This window comes from Lepidothrix coronata, unplaced genomic scaffold (genome assembly GCF_001604755.1).
Source record: "Lepidothrix coronata isolate B3197 unplaced genomic scaffold, Lepidothrix_coronata-1.0 Scaffold11, whole genome shotgun sequence".
In the NCBI taxonomy this organism is placed as follows: domain Eukaryota; kingdom Metazoa; phylum Chordata; class Aves; order Passeriformes; family Pipridae; genus Lepidothrix; species Lepidothrix coronata.
In genome coordinates this window covers 133,311-155,543 of record NW_016690191.1, presented here as the reverse complement: position 1 = coordinate 155,543, position 22,233 = coordinate 133,311, and the positions used below count along the sequence as shown (strand labels likewise).

General features: G+C 44.3%; 1 protein-coding gene across 1 annotated transcript in view; it reads left to right on the top strand.

The window, feature by feature from the left end:
• Window positions 1-22,233, top strand: part of ALDH1A3 (aldehyde dehydrogenase 1 family member A3) — a 33,376-nt gene that overhangs the window by 1,082 nt on the left and 10,061 nt on the right. Inside the window, exons 2-9 of the mRNA XM_017805088.1 lie at window positions 2,413-2,517; window positions 8,261-8,401; window positions 10,561-10,690; window positions 12,330-12,391; window positions 15,262-15,390; window positions 17,451-17,564; window positions 20,392-20,494; window positions 21,479-21,663. Of these exons, the coding sequence (XP_017660577.1) occupies window positions 2,413-2,517; window positions 8,261-8,401; window positions 10,561-10,690; window positions 12,330-12,391; window positions 15,262-15,390; window positions 17,451-17,564; window positions 20,392-20,494; window positions 21,479-21,663 (969 nt within the window). The remainder of the gene's footprint in view (window positions 1-2,412; window positions 2,518-8,260; window positions 8,402-10,560; window positions 10,691-12,329; window positions 12,392-15,261; window positions 15,391-17,450; window positions 17,565-20,391; window positions 20,495-21,478; window positions 21,664-22,233) is intronic.

The following is a 22,233-nucleotide window of genomic DNA, read 5'->3' as shown; positions in this document are numbered from 1 at the left end:
CCGGCTGGTTATGCTGCTGAGGAGCCTCAACTGCCGTAATTTCAACTTTGTGGCTGGACTAAAAGAACTGGAGGGGCTGAATTAGTGTGTTACTGTTGCATTTTTGTGTTAAGTATTTAAAAAAAAAAAAAAGGAGAATTTGAAGATTATTCCCTTGCAGTGAGAAGAAGTAAACAGCAATAGCTTGTCCGGCGAGGTGTTGATTTGAATTATGCATCCAAAGTAGTGAGACAGATTAGCAATTAGTAGTAATCACTGGACTAGATTAATTTTTAACATCCCAAGTTTATCTGCCCTTTATTTGTGAGATAAACTTGTCATTTAGCAGCAAATTGGATCTGCAGCTGCTGATTGCAGAATGGCGTAATGCTGCACAAACAGCTCTTTCCCGCGTCCAAAATGGACACGGCCATTCGAGTTCTTCTTAAACATCCAAATGTTCTGGTTTTTGTTATTTTTATTGTTGTGAACACTTTTAAACACTCCTTAGGGATCTTATCCTGCAGCCGTGTGTGTTTTAATACATGCAGTTTTGTTCTCCAGAGTTTTGCCAGAGACTCTGTGTGCTGGAAGTAACAAGGTAGTCTCTTAAAAGTGGAAACCAATGTAAATTAAAAGTGGGAGTTTGATGTTTGATCTGATGCTGCTGGTGCATCTGAGTAAATAATGAGCAGCAGTCAATTTTCATAAAACTTCGAGGGGTTTTGTACAAGCTCTGAGTTTCACCAGATGTTTACAGCTGACAGCACGTTTTCCTCTGCTTAGAGGAGATTTTTATTTTTGGTTCTACCAGTTACGGGGTTGGGAGAGAGGAAAAAATTTTCAACAAAGATCTTTCTTATAAAGCAGCTTAGTGCTTGTCATGGATGTGTGATGGAAGTGATCTGTCCACAGTTCCTTGTCTCAAATCCTGGGTATGCAGCATGAACAGATGATAAATTATTCGATTTGATTTCAACTCCTGGCACCAAAGACTCGGGATATGTGGTGCAATTCCCAGAATGATGCCAGTGTATATGTTACATTTAAAACAGTCTGATCCTGTCACTCTCATGTTTTACTACTTATAGGAACATCATTTTCCCACAGAATTCATGTTGAATGCGAAGGAAAGACAGTGTCCTTCCCCAATCCTCAGTTTATGAGCATATACCTGATGCTTTAATTTTACAGTTCCTGTCATATCTCTCGTATTTATAATGTGACTCTTCTTCATTAGTGAAACGAAGAAAAACTGAATTTAAAATGTGTGAATGTTAAAATGGAGCACTTGGATAACAAAGGTAGTTCAGGAGCATTGGTGTCTTAAACTGGAGTTAATATTTCTAACATTGTATCTTTTCTTGTGACTTCCCTTGGCAACATCTTTGGCAAAATGGTCTTTTTCTTGGCCTGTGTGAAACAGGTGGGTCCAACTGTGCAGCTTCTACACCAGTTACATTTTGCGTGCTTTGTGAAGAAATAGTAAGAAAAAAGCCCTTTCAGGAAGAAAAAACTGCCCAAGGAAAGAAAATTATGACCCAAAGCAGTGGGAATTCCGAATGTAAGAGATGCAACATTAATCTCCTGGTGGTGTGTAGAGACTCATAAACAAGATTGCAAATGTGGATGGCTTCCAAAAAAAAGTACTAGCTTACAGCCACTAGCAGGCTACTAATAAAGATTACTTCATCTAATCTTACTTGAAGTATATTTATAAAATATAACACTGCCAAGTTAGATCACAGCGTGGATAAGATGCATGTTGAATCAATTAATTGTATATAGGTATTCATGTTCTGTTTACAGTGAGTAACAACACTCCAGTATTTAATGCATTTTCAGTTACGCAACGCTGGGACTGTTTGTTCTTGCTCTGGAAATGCAATATTTTGAAACACTTAAATCTTGTCACAGATGACTCCAAGTGACGTGGGAGGCTTGATCCAGCCTGTGACAAGGCATGGTGGGGTAGAACTGAGCCAGTCCCCACCCTCCTCTGGGTGCTGCCAGAGGGGGGAGCAAGATGTGGAAGCAGCTCAGGGAGGATACAAACGGCCAAGGAATATTGTGCACTGACATGTAACAAGGGGCTCCTTTTGCTTGAACCATGCAAGCTTCTCTTGGTGTCTGCTTGGTGTTCCCATGGAGATGTATTTCAAAACCCACCTGTTTCTCATTGCCAGATCATGATGGTGTGTTGTGTGAGCCCCATCCTCTGCCTTCCTCTTGCTCAGAACCAACTGGGTGCACAAAGTTTGGATAAATGCTTCTGTATTACAATCTCCCTGGCAGAGAGACTGAGCGCACTTGACTCGCCACCAATGGAAATCGGAGAGCTTTGGGACCTTTGAAAAGCACTTGTGGGTTTTTTTTGTCTACATCAGTGTTTTTTCTCCTGCCCATCCCACTTCCCTTGCTCTCTCTCTTCAGATATTTATTAACAATGAATGGCACGAGTCTACAAGTGGAAAGAAGTTCCCCACCTACAACCCTTCAACGCTGGAGAAGATTTGTGACATTGAGGAAGGAGATAAGGTGAGTGTTGTTAGAAAAGCAGTGCAGAAGACAATTTCCAAAGCACTTCTTTGGAAGTGCTTCTAGGGAAGCACACAGGGGTAAAGCTGGCTTTTAACAACAACATCCATCTGGCCAGACTGATTTGAAGGTCTGGGGCACTGAATGTGTTGCTCAAGAATTACATGGGCTGGGTGGGATCAATCCTGTCCAACTCGTCAGAGGCACTTTCCCTGGTAGGAACTGGCTGCTGAGCACTGTCAGAGGAATGAGATTGAGCATCATTCTTGTGGCATGGACTGGAAGGGAGCAGCCAGCCTGAGGAAATAGTAATGATGGTGTATGCACATCCCCGACAGGACTTGAGCCTGGTGTTTATACACCAGCTGCACAGCAGCATGTTGGACACACCGAACTGAAACTTGTCTCTTTATAAACATAGTCAACAAATAACCTGAGTGCTTGGGGGAATTTGAGGTCAGTCGTGCAAACACTGACCACTTGCTGCTGGAGATGTGGTGCTGCTCTTCCAACTGGTATTGTGGGTTCTGGCCTCCTGCACAAATGTGGCAACTCCCAGTTAAAACCAAACCAGTATCTCAAGAGCTCTAGCAGTCCTTGGCTGGCCCTGGTTTGCTGTAGATTAGCCTGGGCTGTAAGAGGATTTGTAACAGTTTGAGGTGAGGAACAATCAAATGTGACACTTTCTGTCCAAAACGTAGGGGCCAACTGGTCTGACCTATGGAAGAGGGCTGGCCCAAGAGCTGGCTTCTTGCAGGGTGTCATGGAAAGGTGACTCAGCTGCTGTGCTGTACCGAGGCTTTGGCAGCTCATTGCTATGGGCAGTGTGGCCATTTCTGAGATCTTTTGCTTTGTGCCTAAGCTTGTCCAACACTTGTGAGGCCCAATGCCTGGTTTCCAGCAAGGTAGCTGCCTTGGAGATCCTTTCCTAGTAGGACTGACTAGCTGAGCAGGGGCAGTGTGTTTTCTGGTATTGTACTATGTAGAGTATAAAGCCTGACCCTCTGGAGATGGGAGCAAACTTGCTTGGGAATGCAATGCAGTGTTGTGTAAGGTAGCTGTGCTTTTTTGGATGGCACTAAAGCAGCCTCCAGGATTCATTGCCATGGGGGATTTGTGTATCCATAGGGCAATTACAGATACAGGCAGAACCAAACATTATGTGTAATTTCTTTATACTGACTGGGTAGGACACAACTGTGTTTAATTGCAGTGGCATGTAAACAGTGGAGTTGAAGCTCTGATGCAACTGTATTTTGATAGGCACAAACCATGACATTGTTATTGTTCCCTGAGCTAAGTGTCTCCTCAAGCACCTACAGAGGAGCATTTCGTGCCTGCCTCTTACTGGCTTAAAGAAAATTGTTATGCAGAACTAAAAGCCCAGTTTTGCAGCTTGCCTCCTTGAGATTTGTCTCTGCCTGGATTTGGCTTTTAGCTTTCAGGAGAATCACTGTAAACCTTTCCTTGGGGTCAGTCAGTGGATTCCTGTCCCTGGATACTCAGCATGGGAGGCTGACTCCTTGGTGCGTGGAAATTGCAGGAAAGAATGTAGGGTAACTCTGTTTTAGTTACTGAAAGCCTCTTCCACCCCTTTATATCATACTTTTAAAAAAACCCCAATAATTGTTTGCTGTAAGTAGGTTTTTCCAAGGAACTGAGTGGGATTAGACCTGGATCTGGATTACTTAGAAAGCAATCGTGGGTGAGAACAATCCCCAAATAGCTGTTTGGCTTCTGATGATACTTGCCATAGGACAGGGGGATGTGGTCAAGCTAAGTCCTCTGAGGCTTCATTTGCCCTGGTTGGACTTCCCCCCCTGGATGTAACTCCAGTCTGCTGGGCTCTCTTCAGGAAGTGGTGAGTTGTATTTGGTGGTGTTTTCCAGTGTCCGTAAGTGCCACCACACTTGTGCTGCTCAGTGCCACCCCAGGGATGTCAGTTCCTGGTACTGGCTCTGGCTTCAGCTGTGCTGTGCCAGGTTTGGCTCTGCCTTCACAACAGGCTGGGAGCAGAACTCCACTTTCCAAGCCCTCAACAGAAACCTGCCCCTCCCTGGCCTTGCAGAGTGTTTTGTTTAGGCTGCACGTGAGGGGTGGGAGTTTGGCAGCCGATATCTCAGTGATGACAGTTCAGTCTGGTGTTGAAACTTGGCCAATGCTTTATGAGCCTCGAAGGAGAAGTTTTGTTGTTTGTTCTTTAGTTACAGAATTGTCCTTGATGGGACAGTTGAGGGATAAAGAAAAGTCTGTGTGGAAAAAGAAGCCCTGGAAATAAAATGGCAGATGTCTTCACTGGATGTTGGGAGGCTTTTTACCTCCCAAAAAGTGTCTTAGTGTCCAACTGTTTGCCAGGCTGATAACAGAAAAGGAATAACTTTCTTCATTAGACTTCTGCCTCATGGGAGTGGTGAAGCCCCAGAACTTCCACTCTGTCTTGATGTTACCATGTAAAATCAGGAATACTTGTGCCATTTTAATGTCATTGGTGCTGCCAATAACAATTGGAGACAGGCTTTTTCCTTCCAGCAGCTTGCTGACATCCATCAAAGGCAGGGGAAAGGTGCTCCTTCCTCAGAGTGCCCAGCTCAGCTGGTGGCCTCAGAGCACGGGCAGCAGGTCCACAGCTGTGACTGTCGAGCAGACTTGTTATGGAGTGTCTGTCATGGTCACTTCTAAACAGTTCACTGCCACACATGGATCTTTGAAAGGTTGTGAGAGGGATTTGCCCACGGTCAGCCTGTCTCCCTCAGACTGTAGTGGCAGGCTGAGGTAAGAGTCCAGCAGACTCCAATGCCCTCAATAATGATTTTGGATACTTGGGGCTGTTAAGATGCTCTTTGTGGCTGTTTTGAACTCATGTTCAGAAGTTAAGCAATGCAACGTGTTTGCAGGGGAGCAGATCAGGGAACCTCTTTTAATTGAGAAACTGTGACGTGCTCGTGCCCCATGTCAGAAAAGTGCCTTTCCAAAGATGTGCACAGTGGAGGCTTTTTGAAGGAGTTGTAGTTGAATTGAACAAAGATGGTCTCCACTGGTTGTGTTCCACCCTTGTTCTCCTTAGTGACCACAATGAAGCACTGTGGGACTGAAGCAGAGTGAGGCTTTCTTGCAGGTGTTTTTCCCACTCGCAGAGCCACTAGATCTTCACTGTGAGGAAGACACAGGAGAGAGGGGAAAAAAGGGCAGGGGAGAAAAAGGGAGCAGCAATGAGCAAGACTTGAGGTGGAAAATGGAAGTGGAGGAGGTAGCTTAGAACAAAGAACAGTGTGATTTTTATCCAGGGGGGAAAGGTATGTGGTTGTGTAACTGGGGGTTGTTTCATAATGCAAACACCAAGGTGGATATGAAGGTTTGCAGGCACTTCCAGGGTTGCAGTGCTTGACTTTGCAATCCTAATATTCTCTTAGTGGAGCTTTTTGTGTAATACTCAATGTGTTATAGATCCAGACTGAGCACCAGGATGCACAGGATCTCCTCCTCCTGTGGTTTTGTGCACCACAATGTGTTCCTGGCACCTTGACAGTTACGAGTCCCTTTGTCACGCCTTGTGCCTACCTATTGCAACATGCCTGCAATGAACATGCCATTCAGACTCCCCTAATGCCTAGTCATAACAGGATGGATTAAGAATGGCATTTTGGCCTTCCTGAAGAATTTCCTTGTTTTTGCTGGTCTCTCAGCCCTATTGAGGCTGTGCAGGCTCTCAGGATCTCACTTGGTGGTGCTACCCCGAGGGTGTTTAGGGAAAGCCTGTTTGCTTGTGTGACAGTGACTGCAGTCCCTGAGCTGCTATTTGTACCCATCATGTCTGAGAAAAGAGACAAGAATGAAGACAACCATCTACAGGAATTGCAGCAGGACTTGTGCTCTCATGTTTCGAGGATGGGGAAGATCTGGGCATGCACTGCAGTCCTCTGCCCACACAGCCATCTCACCCCTGTTCTCTGAGTGCCAGGATGGAGGGAAGACCCTCAGTAGCAAAGGCATTGTGCCACTGCAGACCCAGTTCCCTGCATGTCAGTGCTCCCAGGCTGGTACAGAACTAATTAATTACTGCTAAGGGAAGACTTGTTTAAACCTGACAGGTTTTTTATGGTCCTTTGCCTGCTTTGTCACGTAAAATATTGCTGCCTTTCAGCTTGAGCCTTCATTCCAGCAGGCAGGATGGGGAGTACCTGAGTGTGCAGTGGCTGGTGGTGCCTTCCGGCTTTCATGATGTGCCAGTTTGAATCCAGATCAACTCAAGTGGAGTGAGCAATTTTGAAGGCCTGTTGTGCCTGGGGGTGATGGGCTCCAGGCAGGATGTGCCTGTCTGCACTCAGTGGCTCCTCACCACCTCTGCCTTACCAGCATCCTTTGCTAGACCAGAGCCGTTCTGTAGCAGCACAGGTTTCCTCCAATAATTCCCCAGCAGTGTTCTTCCAAAAGGGTGGATTTCTTCAGTATAAATCAGGTTATTTCAAAGCTGTGTAATGTGTTTGTAAAGAAAAGGAGCCAACTTTAATCTAAGGTGCCATTTCCTTGGGTGATGACTTGCTGTTTTGACCAAGAACTTTCTGAGGTGGCAACATGTCTCCCTATAACATTTTTTCTTGGTTGAGCACCACACATCTCCCCATGACGGGAGAGTGGCCAGACCTTGCTGGATCAGTGCAGAGGCTTATTTCTTAATTGTGTCCAGACAAGACCTGGCATTAGACATAGGTGAGAGCAACTGGTGAAGTTCTGTGAGGAACAATCAAGGCTCCTTTCCCACCCTTTTGAGCCATATGTTGCAGTGAGGTGCAAGTTCTCCATCAACTGAAGTGAGGCACAGACTGTGCCAGACATTACATACAGCAGGAGCCTGTCCAAAGCTTTATGTGTGCTTGGGCTACAGCCTTGGCCTTGTGGATGCTGGTGGCAGTGTTCCTGTTGATTCCATTGGATTGTGAGGTTGCCCTTGGCTTTGCTTTTTTAATTAATGTATGTGAGATGAAGGGAGGAGTTGAGGGTCTATTGTGGCCAGACTAAATGCATGAAGCTTTGGGGGAGTGGTGCTGTGAAAAGAGAGGGAACTTGCTGCCCACTTGAGTAGTCACTTGGGTAAACAGAGTTAGATTTGGTTGAGAGGATGGTAAAGCTGTAGGGAGATGAAGGGAGAATGGAACCAAGTGTGTGTAGGTGAAATGCCTTTGTCATGTTACTGAACAGCAAACCCTTTCCCATCTGGTAGAGATGTTCTGGAAGTGTTTTAGGATCTAAGGGAGCTTTTTAGTGTGTTAACTGCCATTGGCATGAGTTCCAGGGGGACTGAATGGTGGGATCTGAGCTGTGATTGTTCCCCTGGATAAAACCTTGATCTCACTGGGGGACTTTCCTGCCCACACTTGTTTAGAGGAGGCTGATTCATGTGGGCCAGTGGCCTGTCATGCTTGTTTCTCCAACTCCCCCAGTGTCACATCCTCTATTGGCAGGAACACGATTCTGGATTATTTTATAAACAAATCAGTTACATTAAATTGCCCTTGCAAGACCCTATTGGTACTTTGACCTCAAGGTTGTTTACGAGCCCAGGCCAAACCCGAAACATATTCCAGGCTTGGATTCAAATCCAAGAGTAAAATGGGAGTGGTTTTGTTGGACAACTTGGTTTTAGCCATCACAGTATCAATAAGGAACCAGCCTGAGTGGGGTTTCTGTGCCATTGTCCAGCTCCTTCCTTGTAACCTGAGGTTTTCTTGTGTATGTGGTGCTGCAGCCTGACGTGGATAATGCAGTGGAGGCAGCCAAGGCAGCATTCCAGAGGGGCTCTCCGTGGAGACAGATGGGTGCCCCAAGCAGAGGACGACTCCTGCACAAACTGGCTGATCTTCTGGAGCGAGACAGAGTCATCCTGGCAGTAAGTATTGGGAGCACTGATAGACCAGCAACAGTTGGCTGATAATTCAGCTCCATCCCTGATGCATCTGCATATACCTGATATTTTTCTTTTTCTCCTTTTTATGAGGGGCAGAAGAGTCCATATAGGAGTTATGACTTTCTTCCTCTTTCTGCAAGTTGACTTTATATAGTTGACTTCTCAAAACTTTAGCTAGTTATTGAAGTGATTACAGATATTAGTACTCAAATTTTCAAAGCAATAAACACACTTTTTCTTAGCTTAACAGTCATTAGTGTTCATAGCTGTCTTCCAGCTCTTATCTTTTAAAAAAACACACTAAAACAATGAAACAAAACCAACCAACCAAAACAACCCCAAACCACCACAGCTGACTCAGTCTTTATTACAAAAATGCAGGGCCAGTTTAACACTTGTGCAAATTCCTTCCCCTAAAACAGGGAGCTGGAAGGAGAATTTTTCTCTTGCTGAATACCATCCAAAGTTTAAAATGTGTGTAAGTGGGAACTGTTCCTTTCCCTACTGAATGTACTGGCTCAGGAAAATCTGTCTATAGCTGTGAAGCTGTGTTAACTTGGACATCTGCACTGAAAAACTATTGCTAATGGTTCCATGGTCCTGTCCTGGAGGAGTCCTGCTGGTGCAGAACAAGGGGATGAGAACCTGAGCTAAAACACACTGCAGTTGGTAGGAACCTTTAGACTCCGTGGACACTGTACATCTTTCCAAATTGCACTCCCAGATCCTCAGCTTAGGGCTGCTGTCCCTCCATACCCAAGCTCTTGGATCTGAGCACTCTCCAGTTCAATGCTGCACTTTTGTCTTCGTGGGAATGGCATTTATGACATTCTGTGCTGTTAGAGGTGCAGGTTCCTGAGCCAGGGTCCTGCTGAGGTCAGTAGGAATTACACATGTGGGATGTGCTTAGGAGCCTGTACTTGCATGACTGCTTTGAGCTGAGTTTCTTTCCCCATCACAGTGTCTCTCAACCACATGACAGCTTTCAGTTTCAGCAGGACAAAACCAAACTATTTGGATCTAAAGGCAGTTCTGGCCAGCAAATAAAAGTGGGGGAAAAAAATGTGTGTGCGAAAAAACCCTGTTCATTTTTGCTCACTTTTTGATGTGACTTTAGAGGATCCTGCTTTTTCCATAACCAGAGCACTCACTTCAAGCTTTCTCTGTCCTTCTAGTCTGGGAGGGCTTGTTTGGCATTGCTGTTTGCACTGCAGAACACCAGCCCTTAGCTGCCTTGGCTGCGTGCTAAGTAATGACTTATAAAAATCAGTTGTTTTAGCAGACATTCAGTGGATAACAATCCCAGTCATTCCAAGGGGAATGTCTGTTCGAGTGCTGTTTGGACCCTAATGTCTGTGGAAGATGACAGGGTATGACTTCATGTGTAAACAAAGATGTTCCAATCTACCAAGGGATAGTACTTCCTTTATGGATGTGCTGGCCATTTGTACCAATATCCCATTTAATGACCTGTGTGGAGAACAAAGCATTCCCTGAGCTAATGTCCAGAACAGTGCAAAGGACACAGGCTGAGCCTGGACTTTTTTTAGAGCTGTTCAGCACCGGTGCAGCTTCAGTGGAGCAACTTCTGCCTTGCCTTGGTCTCAGCACAGATCTGAGCCCAGAGGTTACTTCACCAGAACTCTGTAAAAAATGTGTTTTCTATCATTGGACAAAAGAGGCTTTTCAGAGGTTGGGTTTAGGGTTATGAAGTAGAAAAAATAGATCTTTTTTTTCACATAAAAGGCAAGTGGGTCTGACTGATTTCAGTGACACCATCTGGAATGCAGAACATCTGCGTTGGAGGGTCAGTTATGGTGAAGTCATGACTGGCTTTGTTTCTGACCAGTGCCCCAGACCCCCTGTATCCTATCCACACTCACCTTCTGGGGGCTTCTGGAAGGTGACCTTTCATCACAACCACTGGACAAAGCAACTCCTGCATGGATCAGGATTATCTGGTCTAGTCTCCCTTCTGCCTAATTTGTGTTACAAGCTCATTCCTTACATATAAGAGGAGGGAAGAACACCCTGTGTCTTCAGAATAAGACAAAATAAAGTTGAGAAAGAGTTACTCTAAAAGCTTTTTTTTTTCCCAAGAAAAAAACCATTAATTTGTCTTTTTAACTTGTTTTTTTCAGACTCTGGAAACAATGGACACAGGAAAACCTTTTCTTCAGGCTTATTTCATTGACCTGGAAGGCTGTATAAAAACACTTCGGTATTACGCTGGATGGGCTGATAAAATTCAGGGCAGAACTATCCCAGTGGGTGAGTTGTGAGTTCCTTCAGACCCAATTTTAGAGCTGGGATGAGATTGGGCTTTAGGGGGTGTGAGGGAGATCTGTGGAAAGCCTGGCTTCTGAAAACCTGCAAAAATAGCCTGCTCTTCCTTGCTATCCCAGGATGCATTTTAAGCAGAGGTGTTTCAATATTTAAACTAATGGAAGAACTATGTCAAGGCCTGTATGGATCTCAGAAAAATAATGGATGAGTTCTTCTGCTGCTTTTTTGACAGAGAAACTTTTTTGGTTTTGAATCCAGATTAACGTGTGGGGTGTTTTCTTTAAGAGTTATAGGGGAAATTATTTGTAGGGATCACTGGAATAAATTAAGATGCCAGAGAGTGTAAGGACAGTTTTCTGGGGAGAATGGTATGAAGGCAGCAGAGCTTGTGCCATTGCAGGTGCCACAGGGATGTGGCAGAGGGCTGATGTGGAATCCAGCAGTGTCTCCCACCTCACTGACATTCCTGCATCCATGGTATTGCTGGCTCAGATGTTCAGAGAGATCATGTAGTGCTTTTTCTTAACTTTTATTGAAGAGGAGGTCTGAGATGTTGACTCCTCTCAGGAGTCAAAGCACTGAGCTCTTTGGGGGACCTTGTCAAGTTTTCTGACACTTAAAAGAGGTTTTCAAAACATTTCCTAGGCTGCAGAGTCAGAGCAGTCACACAGAAAGAAGGCTTTGGTTCAGCTATATAAGTTGAAGTATGGTTTTGGGGAGAACAAATCAAGACAATGTATATCCATGTGGCACAATGGGCAACGTGGTGTATTTTCAAATTCAGCCTTTTTTTGTCCCTGTGTGCAGGTGATCACCGAGGCTGTAAAAATGACAGGCACTGCAGACAAAAATTATTCACCAGGAGAAGGACTCTGAAGGGCTGACTGGTTCAGTCTCTGCAGGCAGCAAAGGGAGTCATGTCAGCCTTATAAACAGAGATGTCACCCTCATTCAGAGTAGTGTAAAGCTTTGCTTGCCTGGACACTGCTTGTTTGTCCTGATTTGAGATCACTCCCAAAAACTCTCATTAGAAGTGTTCATGTTCTCTCTCAGATCTTCCCAATAAAACTGGGTGTTCAGCAAGAATGAATTTGAAAGGCAAATGTCCTTCCTGCTTTCTTTTTGAAAGAGTAACAGCAGTATTTTAAGATGAATGGTGTTACTTTAATCCCAGAGTTCTTACCAGAAGTGCAATTCCTGTTACACTGAACATGATTCCTGTACAAAATGGGTTTAAAAACACTCCCCCTCAGGGAGGCAAGTTCTTTGCTTCCTTCAGTGAGACACAACATGAATGAAATTTGTGCTTGCTCTTCAGTGTGGTGAAGAGCTCAGCCTCAATGCAGGGATTTAGCAGAAGGAATTGAATCCCTGGTTTTGAAAGGCTCCGCTGTAACCATGAGCAGTGTTTGGCTTTCGAGCTGACACAAGACCTTTACCCAGAGACATCTTCATCCATCTGGGATGTCCCAGAGGCACGAGTTAAGAGGAACAGATATGGGGTTCTTTGTCTAACACAGGTTTAGTTCTGTCCCCAGCCTTTTAGGTGCAGTTGTCTTACACGTTTTCTGTACAGGTGAGGATTTTGACTGTTTTGTTGTCTTTTTATCCTCTCGTCTTGCAGATGAAAATTTTGTGTGTTTCACCCGGCACGAGCCGATGGGTGTCTGTGGAGCCATAACCCCAGTAAGTACCAGTGATGCTGCCCTGCATCTCCCATAGAACTGGAAAAGTCCATGTGCACTCCCATCCTACACTGCAGCCTCCTGCTCCATGGTTAAGCACAGCTGTTCTGCAGGGAACTCCCATCTCAGTGGCCTGATGTAGTTTCTTGTTTTACCCCCATGCCAATTGCTCTTGGCAGCAGAAATCCCCTGCAGTGGAAGGGTGGGTCTCCTAATCAGACGCTCTGTTCCTCTCTGAGGCTGACACCAGTCACCAGAGACCAGTCAGAGCTCTCTGACTCTCACACTGCTGGGACACCCATCTCGTCATTACGTCTGCTGGCTCTTTGCTGCCTCGTGCTGATGCATAGTTTTGAGTTTTAAATCATATCCATTATTAATAAAGCCTGGCTGTTCTCTGAGCTTTCTGGGATTACATCTCACTGAATAGAGTTTTCTTTTCCTTGAGGTCTCATTCTTTGCTGAGGGGACAGTGTGGCTAGTTCTTGGAATACCTCCAGTGTTACCATGTGTTGCTTGCTCTCTTTAAACAGACAGCCAGGAAGACTTTACAGCTACATGGAAGACATAGTTTGTTCCTGTCTGGTTGTAAAATGCTTTGAATGTGGTATCCTATAAGTCATGAGGTAAATGGTGCTGTGTCAAGATTCTCTGTTTGGATACAGCACCAAGCCTGCCAGAGTTCAGGAAGCCTTTGGACAATGGTCTCAGGCCCATGGTGGGATTCTTGGGGCTGTCCTATGCAGGGCCAGGAGTTGGACTTTGGTGATCCTAATGGGTCCCTTCCCACTCAGGATATTCTGTGATTATATGATACTTGGATCAATAAGAGTCCATGGAGGATTTTGACCTTTGGGATAAGGAGAGACTGAAAGAAATGCATGTGGGGTGTTGAATGCATGTGGACCCTAGGAATACCAGGTCTAGACCACTTCCCAAAGATGTCTGGGAAAATTCTGCTTTTTCTTTCAGCAGGATTGAATCTAAATTGCCAGTGATAAGAGGACATGGTCTATTTGGCAATGTGAGGGTAAGGCAGAGTGGGAGATGGTCAGTAGGATTTATCAGACATTTGTCTTGGTAACTTTTGCACAGCTTTCCTGGCTGAGCAACAAATGTGACTGCTTGTGAGCAGAATTTATGACTTAAGATCAAAACCTCAGGTTCCTCACATCGATCATCAATTAAAAGGTCACATTTGTCCACCTTTGGCACTCAGCAGTGCTTTGGAAACTATCCTTTGAAAAACCTACATGATGTAGGATGCTTTGGAAGGCCACTATACGGGGAACACAGTGGGACTTGTAAGATCTCAGGTTGACCCTAGATCAGCAATAAATACAATAGAAAGTACAGAACCAAATTTGACTCAAGTTCAACACTGTATTTGTAAAAAGGATGATTGGGGTCAACAAAACCACATCTGTCTTCAGTTTACTCAGAACAAATCTTCTCCAGTTTTTTTCCCAGTAACACCAACAGTCCATGGGTTTCTATATTCCTACTTGATTGAAAAAGATTCTGTCACTGTTCTGTATATGTCTCCCTAGACCAATTAACAGTCCTCCCTTTTTCCTGTGGCTTGTCTATATTTAAACCAGTGTTCTTAGCAAGGGAAGTTCTAAGAAAGTGCAGCATATGGCTGATTTTTATCCCAAGGTGATGTCATGAGGCAGCCCTGGAGTCCTTTACTGTTATTTTCACCAGCCACTCTGCAGCAGAAAGTTCCTAATGGAGTTATGTCATGCTCTGAAAGTGTAGAAAAGCAGTGTAGGTGTGAATGGCTCAAGATGCAAAGTCAGCCCTCTAAGAAGGCTTAGGAGAAAAAGACAAATGGGCAAATGATGGGATGTGGCCATTGGAGAGGATCACTGAAATGGAACAGACCTGGGAAAAAGAGTGAAACATGTTAAAGAATAGCACTTGAGACTAAATTCTGCTTTGTCTCAGGCTGCTGGGTTAGAAGAGAACTCATTGCTTAAAAGTTACACTGCTAATTTCTTTGTAAGTGTGAATCTGTGGATTCCTAACATATTTGGCTTCTTTGTTGATAGTTAAAGCCCTTGGCTTGAGTCTTGACAAGAAGTCCCCTTACTGTTGGCCTGCTTCCATCATCCCTGAAGCAGCATTAATTATTTTTAATGAAGAAATCCTTTCTGCTGCCAAATGACCTTTTTGAGATTCATTGTGAGCTACATTTTCCACTTCTTGCTTAGGCTCCAAAATCTACAAATACACATGACCATGAAAGAGATTAGCACAGAGTAAACTGATGTGGACTGGTTCCTAATTCTAAATTAGAAAACTAATTGGAAAGGAACAATTTACAATTTGAAGGGAGGATAAGAACTCCCCTAGATTTCCATGACTGAACAACCCACTGCAGATTCCTAGTTATAAACCTGGAACTGAATTATATTGTATAACTCCTGACTACTCAGCCAATGCCTAACAGAGAAAAATGAGATTTTTTTCAATGAGTAGTTGCACCCTGTGATTCCCCACATACAGATGCTGTGCAAAAGTGATACATCAGGAAACTGCCTCCAACACAGTTTCTGTGAACAGCCAAAATCCTACACGAAGTGTGATCAAACTCCTGTAAAGAATGAGGTCACATCATACAGAAATTTGTCCAACTTACAGGATTAGCGTGAGGACTGCCAGCAGTATTAGGGATCTCAGGGGGAAATCAAGGAAGTTATACTCTGTAGTCCAGGCAAACACAGTATTGTAAGCAGACACTTCTCTTCATGGCTTTCCTCCCAGTTCTTTTTCTCCCTGAGCTGTGAGAAGGTGGTGAAAATGCTGTGTGGAAGTGAGTAGGTGACTGTGCCAGGCTGGTCTGACCAGTGACTTGTGTTCTTGCAGTGGAACTTCCCCTTGCTGATGCTGGTTTGGAAGATGGCACCAGCCCTGTGCTGTGGGAACACTCTGGTTATCAAGCCAGCTGAACAAACTCCCCTCACGTCGTTGTACATCGGCTCTCTGGTCAAGGAGGTGAGGAAATCTCAACACCCCGTCGAGGTTCTCTTAAGGTTGTAAGCAGAATTTTTGAATTGGCTGTCCAGAGTTTTAAATTTTAAAGATATTAAAGCCTCACAAGGGAAAGTGAGAACAAGCTCTGTATTCAGTGTTTCTTCACAAAGACCTTGGTGACTGACAGTGACTGGCTGGGAGCAAAGATCACAAAACCTGTACGTTTTTCTCCTTTCTCAGGAAGCTGCAGAGAGAAAAAATGGTGCTTTTATTCCTCTGCCTTGTCTTCCCTTCTCCCAAATGAGGGAAAAACAACAGCTCAGTTTTATTAGACAATGGGACAAAAAAGAGTGTGATTAGACAGCAGTGTTGTGTTTGTTGTTTTTAAGTGGGATAATTCAACCAAGACAGAGTGTCCTGGGAAACAATTCTTCGTCATTTCTGTGGTTCATAGAACAATTTAGCTATGTCTGGCCTGTAAAGTCAAGTAAAATAAAGGGAAGATCATAGGTTTGGGTTTTAAAAATGTTGCTTTAGGGCTTGTCAGGTAGGATCTGTTGTGCCCTGTTCATCATACAGAGGGGGTGGGAGGTGCATAGAACCAGTGCATAATACCAGTGAAATATTTCCTACAATTGCTTGACTTAATAAGATCACACAAGGTGAGTGCAGTTGTCATGGCTTTTAGTGAGCCCTGCCACACCACTGCTTTTTTCACTCTGACATGCAGCTCCTCAAACACAGACATAGTATCTTCCCCCCAAAAAACCCCATTCAGTTCTGGTAAAATTAATGTTTTGAGCTGGAATTCTAAGCTCGCTGTTTCTCACAGTTGATCTTCAAGGCAGAAGTGTAATTAGAGCAGAATAATTTTATTTGGAGATGCTCCTTTCTCCACCCAAAATTAGCTAAATTCTTTGCAGTTTTTCAGAAGAATAAGTTAAACTTTTTTGGTTTTCATCTTTAAAAGGATGCAGAAGATGTTACCACACAAGTAAAGCTACGTGTTGGGTTCAATGAAATAATTTCAGGCCAACCAAAATATTTTGGCTTTCATTTTTGCTGAAAAACAGAAAAAACTTTTTGGCTCAGGATGTCCTGAACCAATTTTTTGCTTCCTTGTGGCTTTGCTGCTTACTCCAAACACCATTACTTGCACAGTTTGACACGCAGTGTTTGCTTGAAAACTCATTAGCCAAGACACAAACTCTATTAAGTGCACTTTTGTCATTGTCACATCTAGAGAAGAAATGAGACTGCCCTTTCAATTTATGAAGGGAAAACTGGGGAAAAAAGGTCTTATGAGGATAACTTTTTGCAAGATAGTACATGAGCAATTGCTTCCTTTTTTGTTTAAAAGGAGAAACTGCATTTATTGAGATTTTTATACTAAAAAGTCATAAGAAACAAAGCAAATGTGTTACATTCTGCAATTCCATCATTAGAAATTGCAGGAAAAACAACCTTGTGCTATCAGTAGTAGGGAAGGACTAACCTAGAAGAGCATAATCCTTGAAACTCCAGTAAATCTCTCAGTTCTCCTCGCACTAGAATTTCACCTAAAGTTTTGCTATTTGTCTCTTTTGGCAAAATTACTAGTTGGCTAATCTAGGTTGTAAATGTGGTGGAAACTTGCATAAGTCTGTTACCATCTGCTTTTGTATTCCTGTTTTATTAGCCCTATCATCTAGTGAGGTTTTACTGACTTCTTAATCCCTCTGGCCCCTGAAGAACCACAAACGTCAACCTTTGTTCAAAGCAAACCTTCATTCAGTTACCCCTTGGCTCCAGCTGCACTGCAGTAGCTGGGGGCCAAGTTTGGCCAAAAGACTCACTCTCTTTAGACTTGAAACTGGGATTTCTCCAAGAATTCTTACTGAAACTTGGCATTTCCTAAGCACGGCTGTGAGTTTCACTGTTTACTCCAGCTGGTAGCACCCAGCCATGTTACTGGAAAGCCTGGAAAACAGGGATGTATGTGGTAAGAGCTCCAAGGAGTACAGTACAACTAATTCAAGCTCCCTGAGAAACGAACTGTGCTCTCAAAATCTCTACAGATCTGTATTTAACCTCTGTTTCAGGTGGGTTTCCCTCCTGGTGTGGTGAACATTGTGCCAGGCTATGGTCCCACAGCTGGAGCTGCAATTTCTACCCATGACAATATTGATAAAATTGCTTTTACTGGATCAACCAAGGTAGGTGATGGATTTCTCATAGGACACCTGCTGTCCCTCTTTGCATTCTCTTCTAAACTGTCATTCACATAGGACTGGACCAATGAAATGTTGGTGATTTCTGTATAGCCAACACCTTTTTCCATCACATTCTGTGGGACAGGACTTCTCAGAAGTGTTTGGTATTTGTCTGATTCAGGTCCTTGTGCTAATCCCACAGCTCTGTAAGCTGAGTTTTGCCAAACCACCATATTTCTGTCAGAACTGAATAGGTGCTCTGATACAAGACAGTGTACAGGGCAGGCTGGCAGTGACTTAACACCATGTCATTGACCTGATGGAGCTTCTGGGCAAGTTTTCCTGCCAGTCCTGCCCTGCAACTGGAAAACATGTCAGTCAGAGCCCTGAACAATTCTTCCTTGGCTTTAGTTACCTCTGAGGAACTTAGGACTTAAACAAAAACATGGCCCCGTGCCCAAGGCTTCCTCTGCTGACGTGGAGGGGATTAACATTTCAGCCTCTTCTGAGACCTGTACAGTAAAGCACCTTCTATTCAGTTTTTTCCTGTAAATAGGTGCATCTGACTTGTTTATTAGAGGGGTGGAAGTGAGACCTCTGCACTCTTAGTCCCCTACAGCCATCCTCTTCTGTACCTACATGGGGGAAAGTGCACACGGCCTGGCCAAGTCCATGGAATTGAGCACAGCTGAGACATGCAAAAAAAATTGCCTCCAGTAATCACTGCTGAAAATTCTCAAACAAAAGATTGCTTAGAAATGTGAATGTTTTTCCACTGACTGCTTTAGATGTTTCTTGCATATCCACACCCCCTGAAGAGAGGCAGTGTCCAAAGAATGGAAATGCTGACACCAGTGGAGGCAGTTGAGGCAAATATAGTCTCTTCTTTATTTCTTTGAGGAACATTGTTCTTGTTGAGCATTTGCTGAGTTCATCCGTTCTTATGTCTGTCCTCGTAACTGCAGAGTGTAATCTGAATGTATAATGATGACAGATTACCTTGAAAGGTGTTCTTGGCCGGTAAAGGTAACTCTAAACACTCAAAAGCTGCTGCATTTACCAACACTACCATCTAGTGGCTTTGTGTACATCCAAACTGCTGTGCATATCCCATAGGAAAAGGTGTGTTAAGCCTCTGTTTCTGTACAGGGATCATGGGAACAAACACAAATGCAATAAAGTAAAAGCTCACAATGAGCTTTTACTCTCTTGATAGTTGGTCTAATCTCAGAGTTTACTCAGTGTCATGCTTCTCTCCAAATCCTAGATCAGAAACTTTTAGCCCAGATGAGACTCTGGCTGTGTGAAAACAATGGAGCTTATAGACTCATCCAGCCCACATGGATCTGTTTGGGTTTTTAATGAAAAAGGAGTATCCAGTGGATTAGTGGCAGAAGGAAAATCTCAGCTGCTGGAGCCTGTAGGCAAAAAAACTCCTGTAGACACTGTGCTTGTCTCCTAATCCATGGGTGTGCAGGAAACACCGAGGGAGACAGATTCTTTGCTAATGCATGTGTAATTTAGAAGTGTTCTCTTCCCCCTCCACCCATCTGTGAGTTCAGCTGCATCTCTGCAGTATTTGCAGCACAATGCTACTGTTTCTGAGCCAGGAAGTGAAGCTAATTCAAAATATATTTTGACTTAGTTTTTAAGCCCCAGCTCAGGCTCAGTGCCAGCTTGGAAATACTGATCTTAAACTCCATGAGAATTTTCCCATCTAGATTTCTTCTTTTCTCTTACTTTATTAACTTACTCCTCTTTGGCCAGCTAGCTTGTAGTAATGCCTCTTGCAAAGCTATGATGCATCACTTATTTCTGCTGTCTCCAGGACTAAGCTCTGAGTGACTAGAGATGATCTGTACTGCTAAGTTCGGAGTCATGCTCGAGTTACAAAGTTACATGAGAAATACAGACCTGTAACTGCCAGCCAGCTGCCCCATGCTTTCCTTACTCACAGTTCCACTCCAGGGAAACAGTATTTTTAGGCAGTAATAAGGTTGCTATGTGCAAAGGTAAAATACAAGAAAATCAGTTATAATAGAAACAAATTCAAATATAAGGTCACTCTTAAGAAGTTAACCTGTCCTAACAACTAAAGCTTCCAAATAACTTTAATTCCTACCCTTTCTAACAAAATTAGATGACTAAACTCTGGAAGCAGAGTAAATCCTCCCCTTCAGGAGAGTGTGGCCAGATAAATGCCAATAGGTGGTCAGAGCAGATTCCTGGGCAGAAAGTGCCATGGCAGACTAGTTGGAGTTTCTCTGTTGACATCCTCAGGTGTTGCCTCGGATGGAACATGTCTCAGCTACTCTTGTGTGTGGAGCAGCTCAACCTAAACTGTCAGAAAGTATTAGTTTTCTAAATGTCAAAATCACTGCATGGCTTTTTGGTGTGGGAGTGCTATCAGATAGGAACAGTGAGTTGCTATCATTGACTTGGCAAGATTTACTCTTAAGAAGTTTAAATTTGCAATTTTTAAAAGTAAAACTTGTAGCCCTTGGAGCCAGTTGACTGCCAGTGTTGCTCACTGGGTTGCACTGGGTGGGAAATGCCTTGTTCTACAGCTCTGAGTAGCAGATAACTTCAGGGTACAGATCCTGTAGCTCTCACATAGCTCACCCTTTCAGATCTGCCTAAACCAAACCTTAATTCTGGGGCTGGTTTTGACCCAGCACAGCACAGCAGTAGGAAACTCAGACTCCTTGACTTCTACCTGCTTCAGCCTCCTGCTGGGCTCTCCCACCCTTGTCAGCATCACATTTGGCACACTGAGTTGAGATTTTCAGGGGAAAAAAACTCATATCCTCTTTGTGTCTCACTGCTGCAGGTTGGCAAACTGATCAAGGAAGCTGCTTCTAAAAGCAACCTCAAAAGAGTGACATTAGAGCTGGGAGGGAAAAACCCCTGCATCGTGTGTGCAGACGCAGACTGTGAGTATGGGCTGCTGGGTTTGCTGTAAGAGGCTGAGCGTGGTGGGGTTTGTGTGTCTCTGCTGTCCTTTGGCAGCTCACAGGGCTGGGGTTTGCCACCACATCCACCCCAAAGCCTGGAGAAAACCTCTGTCTTAGAGCAGGGTACAGTTCTGCATCACTGGAGCTCTTTCCCAGGGCAGGGATCGTTCCCATGGCCCGTGTTGCCTTCTCTGGGGATGGCTGCAGTTGCAGATAAATCTTGCAATTGTATTTCTGCTGTTTGTGTGCTTTCTTTTTGGTTGGCAGTGCTGCAGAGCCTGAGCCAAGCACTGGGGAAAGCACTTTTCTGGAAAGCAGCCCCTGTGCAGGCATTCCTGTGACAGGAGAGTTTTGTAGGACCTGATCTAATCCAGCCTTCACCTCTATCCTGGCGGTCTGCAGGGCTCATTTAACAAGTTTTGTTGTGATTTTGTTACACTAGGGAAAGCGTGTAACCTGTGACCACGAAAATAGTTGGAAAATTGTATTTAGGCTTCAGGAAAATATTCTCCACTCTCCTGCTCAGCACAGCAGAGGTTGGAATCAGAGGTATTTGTGCCAGTTGCTAATAGGGAGCCTTGCAAGGACCTGGCCAAAGCTGGCACGCTGCTTTCTGAATAATCACTACTGACACTAGTTTTTAGGAATCAATGCATGGTATCCAGGAATCCACATTTGAATTCCCACAGCAAGAAAAGCTGGTCAGTGCCTTCAGTGAGTCCTTGTGGAACAAGGTATCAGGAACTATGGTAAACTAGACCTCGGACAAAAGGCAGGAAGGGGGGGTGGATACAATAAGAGATCTGGTTTGGGGGCAGTGGGAGGCCCTGTGAGTGCCTCCACTGGGTGTGGACCACCCGTCAGCCTTTTTTTGAGGAGTTTTTCCAAAGAGAAAAGAAACACTGGAAGGCTTGAAACTGTGCATGTGGTAACACTTCTCCCTCCTCCTGGGCCATCTTGCAGTGGACTTGGCAGTGGAATGTGCCCACCAAGGCGTGTTCTTCAACCAGGGGCAGTGCTGCACGGCAGCCTCGCGGGTGTTCGTGGAGGAGCAGATCTACCCGGAGTTCGTCAAGCGCAGCGTGGAGTTTGCCAAGAAGAGACTCGTTGGAGACCCCTTTGATGCCAGAACTGAACAAGGGCCCCAGGTAACTGTGTGCCTGAGAACAGTTTATTGTTTGGGTTTTGGTTGTGGTTTTGTTTAATTTTCCTTGTGTAAATATTATCCTTACGAATACGGTCCCAGCAGAAGTGCCGAGGGGTGAGTAATGTATCATGGCTTTATTTTTCCTCTCCATTTTAAATATCAATTAATCACAACTGTTGAAATGTTATGTTGTAATTTTTTTTAAAAAACACAAATGTATTTAATTCAGTTCTTATCCAGCTCTAAGGAAGGGGCTGTCTTCCTGGTCCAGTAACACAAAGCACGTTGCACTGAGCCATAGCACTGCTCAGAAGAGTTCAGCTGAATGGCCATTCAGCTCCTTGGCTGTGCTGGTGATGACAAGTAGTTAGAGCCCAGGGACTCCTGAGTCCTCAGTTTCCTTCTCTGCTCCCTTCCTTTGGAAAAGTTTCAGCTGAATTAGGAGGAAGAACCATGCCAAGCTCCTGTCAGGACTGGCCTCCTCAATGCTTCCAGAGCCTTCCTCTTAGTTTTCGCATTTGACGCAATCTGAGCTGTGCTGGAGAGTTCTGGAGGAAGGTGATCCTTGGGT